Source organism: Rhagoletis zephyria, unplaced genomic scaffold, assembly GCF_001687245.7.
Source record: "Rhagoletis zephyria isolate East Lansing unplaced genomic scaffold, Rhagoletis_zephyria_1.1 Rzeph_scaffold_17586, whole genome shotgun sequence".
Taxonomy (NCBI): Eukaryota; Metazoa; Arthropoda; class Insecta; order Diptera; family Tephritidae; genus Rhagoletis; species Rhagoletis zephyria.
Genome location: NW_016174647.1, coordinates 4,324 through 10,750, shown reverse-complemented (window position 1 = coordinate 10,750; position 6,427 = coordinate 4,324). Strand labels below are relative to the sequence as shown.

The 6,427-nt window shown below is 34.8% G+C and overlaps 1 protein-coding gene across 1 annotated transcript; it reads left to right on the top strand.

Moving 5' to 3' along the window:
- Positions 1-493: 493 nt before the first annotated feature.
- On the top strand, positions 494-3,089 carry LOC108379881 (sporozoite surface protein 2-like). The gene is made up of 3 exons (XM_017636238.1): positions 494-1,473; positions 1,526-2,832; positions 2,920-3,089. Exons 1-3 carry the CDS (start codon positions 1,462-1,464, stop codon positions 2,930-2,932), a joined length of 1,332 nt encoding a protein of 443 aa, XP_017491727.1. The 5' UTR covers positions 494-1,461; the 3' UTR covers positions 2,933-3,089.
- The last annotated feature ends 3,338 nt before the right edge of the window (positions 3,090-6,427 follow it).

Sequence of the window (6,427 nt, the reverse complement as noted above, 5' to 3'; positions counted from 1 at the left end):
TTGCTTATTAAACCACTGCTTGCCAAGGCTAAGTCAACTGCGGCAGCGTCTGAATCAGCAGAGCAACCGCTTCAAAGTAACCTAAAAGAGGGAGAATTTCAGCCCGTGCCTATATTTCAAACAAACTTGCATTTTGGTGAGGGTCATATAAGCTATAGCGAGGAAGCTAAAGAAATAAAAGAAAGTTAGTATTTTCTGTAGGGTCAAATCTTTAAAAATTGTTATATCTTAATTAAGATCAAACTTAGGTAACCAAACAAGGGCGCTAGGTCTTCATATATAGCCAATTTTTAGAAAAATTGTGAACAGTTAAAGAAAGGTAGATTCGATTGCGGGATGTGGTAGATAGTTATAATAATGAGTTCCAACTGTTTAATCTATAAGCGTAAATGGTGGAAATATCAATTATGAATTTATACGATATAAAGACGCTTATTAAATTATTAACTTAGTTATTAAAAACTTGTAATCGTATGGAATATTGAATAAAAGGCTGCACCTTTATCTGTAGCCCAGTATTTACCCACAATGCAATATACGAAGTATAGACGGTTTAAAATTTGTATGCTTATTTTTCGGTAAACATAGCTTAAAGTGGATCATTGCAAGGCGAATTCATATATGAATTTGCCTTGATTGGATAGTTTTTACTTCATTCTTCTACACTTTGCGACGTCAACTACAAACATTTATGCGCAAATTTACACCACAGCAAAAATAATTTTCCAAGACCATAACTATCGCAGGTCAAAGAAGATAAACTCTATAGAGGAACTAAAAAGAAAATTTTAGAAAAAAATCAGTTAGATGAACCTACCTTTTATTAGGGTTCAATAATTTTGTACCTCTACCGGCGAACCCATAAACTCAGGCTCATTTAGCAAAGCCATACTAAGTGGTGATTCATTACATAACTGATTGTTGATATTGGTCAAACTTGTTAACAAATAAACACTAAAGTATAGATACTTTGTATACACATCGAGAGGAGACCTTTGCAAACAGATTGGGAAGCTCGCTAATTGCCAACTTATTAACGCTTTTTATAGAAGGGAAAATCGCGATAAATACAAATGTATTTTTTATATCTAAAATTAGGTCAAAATAAAACTTCAATTGTATTTTATTGTACAAAATCGGACGTCTACCTAATTGCAGTACATCTAAATAAAAATTATATCAATCTTACCATTTATCGAACCAAACCGCATCATAATTCCATCGAATGCTTTTCCGTTTTATGCATCACATTCGTTTTAATTAGCACAAATTATTAAAAGGTTAACAATTTCAGTAAACACGACAGTGTACAATATTTCTCACTTCACACTGGTTTTATTTGTTTTTCCATTTTCAATTGCGCGTTTAAACTTTCTGTTTATGTATAAAAGCCACTAGTACACTGGTTACAAAAATAGTGTCCGTTAATATTTCGAAGGTAACAGTGAAGGATACAAGACGATGCGCAAATTCGTAAGTAAAAAAATTTACTCGCTTAAATCAAAATTAATAACATTTCTTTTAGATTATATTAGCCAGTTTAGTGGCATGCTGTGTGGCAGCTCCAACACTCCAGCAAACATCAAAAGAACAACAAGATCACAGTGTACTCCTACAGCGTCCCAGTCCCATCAATCCTGATGTACCTAGTGACCCTAAGCCACCTGAGCAAATTATTAAGATCACCGATCCAAAGGAGATTGTGAAACATAAGCGTGAAGCTGATGATGATCCATATAATCACATTTCACGGTTTGCGCCAACTGCGCATCCCACACGACAGGCGGAGAAGCAACACTCACACGAATCCGAGGAGAAACATCTTGTAGAAGCTGATCCTACTCATCATCGCGAAAAGCGAGAGAAACAACAAATTAAAGATACAAGAAAATCAGAAAATGCACCAGCTCCGCCAGCACCTGCAAACAAGGCAGCAGTGAAAAAAGATAGTCCGAAGCGTCCACGTGGCCAAAATGGACCAACCAAATCCATTGTACCAACACCAGAACCAGCACGTGATTTACCAAAGCACCGCCACCGCCGTCAAGTGGACCCACATCTACTAGGTGCATCTACAGTTGGAGTGACTCCACTCATTTATCAAGATGATGATAAAAAGTTGGACGAAGCTGAGGCGCAGCATGAAGTTAAATCTTCTGAAGAATCAACAGAATCCACAGCCAAACCTGCTACCCATGAGTCAACTCAAGTTAAACGAGATATACCAGTGCCTTTAGTGCCGAAATACCATCATCCTGAGGAATCGCCAAATAGTAAAAACCAAGAAGTAGAAGCAGTGAAAAATAACGAACACCATCCAAATGATGAAGACAGTAAATCGCACGAAAGTGACGAAAGCGATGAAGACTCTAAAGAAAAGAAGCCAGCGCCAGCTATTCAAAATCACCAGCCGATCAATCAGGCAGGGCAACCACTACCTGCACAGCAGCATCAAATTCAAATACCTGCACAACCCTCGCATCCAGATATTGAAAATAATAAGCCTATTGAAGTGCACAATAATGGTGAACCGTTAGAAGTGCGCCCACACGTTGGACAGCAGCATCAAACTCAAACATCAGCACAGCCCTCGCATGCAGTAGAGCAAAATGATAAACCAGAGCCAGATAATCCCCAACATGCACAACAACATCAGCATACGGAAGATCCGGCAACGGAGCAAAATAAACCTCATGAAGTTCACAATAATGAATCTGTCTTAGAGCAGTTGGCCGGCATTAAACCAACTCAGATTATAAACTATGAAACACCGGCTAGCGAGATTACTGTTCCTATTAAACATCCTGTACCTGTTGCTGAGTTATTTTCGAGGTAAATATGTATACATTTAATATTAGTATATACTAAGTATGTGTACCTATATGCAAATTCTTAATAACATTTTCATATCCATTACAGGCCAAAGCAATAGTTGGACTTAGTGCACTCACTTGAATCACTGCTGAGAAAACTGTCTTAAACATTTTCACTATTTTACATTCACTTTACACCTTCATATGTATAAAACTTTTATTTGAACATTTAACAACAACGGATTTTTATTATTATTACGAAAGCTGTTAATTATACAACCGCGCGAAGACAAATTACTAAATTTTCACTTCCGCTATATTCCGTTATTTCGATAACACTTGCTTGCAATGCGTGTGCCTGTATGTACACATGTAGATATGTATGTATAGATGCATGCATACATTAGGTTTGTTCCACACGAGCCCGCGGGATCCCGTGGGTGCCCAAAAAAGGCCAGAAAGCGTTCCTCACGCTAGAAAAATGGGTAATACCTGGTAATAGCATGGTCGGACCGACATGTTCGGACCACTTTTGGATCGTAAATGACATTTATTAAAATTCGTAGAATTTTTGTAAATCTTCTACAAAGTTTGAAATTTTGATTTACATGCTTTTTATTAGATAGTAATTTATATTTTCATAAAAAAATAATAAACATTTGTTAAAAAAAGAAAAGTAGCCCAAACTTGCTAAAATGTCTTTTCCCTATTTACATTCTCGTCATCGTATATGTTGTGTGTATAGGCAGATTTTTGCGATCATTATTCATGTTTTTTTCTCTTTGTTTTGTCTTAAATAAAATGTATTGAAACATTGTTTGTTTTTTATTATAAAAACAAAATTGTATGTTCGGATTTAATGCTTAAACCATGTTCGGACCGACATCAAAAACATGTTTTCGCTGCTATAACTAGTTTTCGACCTAAAACTTGTGTTTTCGTCCATGTAAAATCTGTCTAACGAAAATCAGTTTTCGCTGGAAACTACTTGAAAACTCACGTTCCACGTATTCTAGTTTTTTTCGATTATTTATCGAAATCGAAGTAATATTTTAACATCTCTAATACGCTAGTTGGGACACGATTGTGAGAAATTAAAATTGCGCCCATCGCGGTCATCAGAGAATCAGTTTTGAGCGTGACGTCATCTTGGTGCAATTGTTGATTGAGAGCATACGAAAAAATCAAATAACAATTTTAATATTTGTGCGTGATTTTAAACAATTATTGAGACATTACAAAACAAAATGAAGTGTACAGTGGCAAAGTGTAATAGTGAAAACAAAAGGAAACCGTGCGATATAAGTTTTGTTTCCTACGGATGCAAACTTCCGGAAAAAGTGGAAGCAGTTCTGCCGGCGAGCATATGCATTAAACACCAAATCGAGCTATGTGCTATGTGTGTGAGCTATGAGCATCTACATGGAACCATGATAAAAATATAGTAAGGTAGAACCGCTGAGAGTCACTTTTAAAATTCTTGACGTTTCCAAACAATTTAATTTTTAAATTTACTCACAAACTCACACACACATTTTCATTTTCAATCTCAAGCAACAACAATTTCGTACAATTTCAATTTTTTATTTTCACTTTTATATGATTTTAAAATGTTGGCAAACTTCAAAAAAAAATCATGGCCGACAAATTGAGAGAACGGTTATACCTTGCTATGTTTTTATCATGCATGGAACTATGTTGGCCTTTCCTTGGTGAATTCGAGTAGGTATATTTCAATGGAGAATGTAGACAGTTGCTGGTTTAGTTTGCTGACAATGAGAAACATAAAATGCTGTTTCTACAGTAAATACATACAGTCGCTCACAGAAGTATTCGTCATTTAGTTTTTGGAACAAGTGCAGTATAGCATCAAAAAAAGGGGGCGTGGTCAACCCCATTTTACTGAATTGAAAGGTGTAAACCATTTTTGCTGGAAATTAATAGGGGTGGAGCTAGAGCATGATCCAACTACATAAAATCTAACAAGATGAAGGAAAAGAAAAAAGTAATTTTCTGGCTGACGTTTGTAATTTCGGCGCCATGTTATTTTCTTCGAAAAGTAAACAAAGAATATGAAGACGAAGCATAAAGAAAAAAATTAAGGCAATTTGCACGCAGTTTGTGCTAACTAACTCTCCTTTTGGTGTGCACCAACTGATGTAGCCTTGAGAAAGGATGAGGTAACTAGAACTCCCTTTCTGTGTGGTAAACCTGGGGCTGCCACCCCAGTGTTGTCTATTATGGTTACTGGGTGTTTTATAAAAATTTCTAACATTTCATTTTAAATAAAATATCGTTTCATATCAAAAATCGTCACAGGCAATAATTTATAAAGTTGTTTATGTCACTGTCAGCGGATGTGCTTAAACTAAACTAAATAAAACTATACATCAATTTAAAGGTATTTCTCTGCTCTTTCTAATAATAAACACATCGCTTAATATAGTTAATAACGTATTTTTCTTAGAAAACGTACATTTTTATTAAAAATAGTTATACTTGTTTTTCTCGAAATATGTATGTAAGATATATAAAAATATGCATATCAAATAAAAGGTCAATCAATTACCTTTCCAACCATATCCACATTTTGAAATCGGTGCAATAGCTTTCGAAACATAAGCTTTTGAAAATATTGAAAATTCCACCTCTATCCCCCTCTAGCTCCGCCCCTATTAATTTCCAGCAAAAATGGTTTACACCTTTTAAATCAGTAGAAAGGAGCGGACCACGCCCACTTTTAAATTTGGTTTTATCTCAACGGCCGCTATACTGCACTTATGCCAAAACCATATAAATGATTCTTGCAAACTTTCATAAAAATAAATCAAACATAAACAAACTTCTATCAAAACTTCTAACTTTTTATTCAGAAATTGTATGAAGTTTCGTAGCCCGTTCCATTTTAGTATAACATGCATAGGCATGAACAAAATCTATTTTTATATGGAAGAAAATGCGCAACATCATCGACAAAAAAAATCTAAAAAATCAGCAGTAACTTTTAGCTGCATGAAACTTGCCCTTAGTATACTAAAATTGAATGCGCTACAAAACCGCATACCAAAAGTTTTTCTAAAAATTCTGAATAAAAAGTTTGAAATTATGAAAATTTTATTAAGTCTAATTTATTTTTATGAATTTTGTACGAAGTTTTCAAGAATCATTTATATGGTTTTTGTTATAGAATGAGTTATATTTTAAATGAAAATTAGATTTAGAATGGAAAACATTTGGAATATTGTGAAAAAACTAAATTACGAATACTTCTGTGAGTGACTGTACATAAACTTCACTACCTACTTAATTAATTAAGTAATTATTTTTGTTAGTACCTGATTCTTTTTAGTCCTGGTGTAAGGCAATGCACCAGTGGATAAAGTCGCCAGTCGCTGATTCATGCGGCATCTTACCGCGCTGTTACTTAGCTAATATAAAACCGTGGCCAACTTTTAATACAGTTAAAAGATCAGCTTAAATAATGTTTTACTTATATAAAATATTTGTTTGCGAAGAAGCCATACTCACACATCCTCTCGGATATGGTACAAAAGTCGTCAAATCAAAGCTGTGGAGTTTGTGGTGGTTGTATACCGTCCACAAATATAAATATG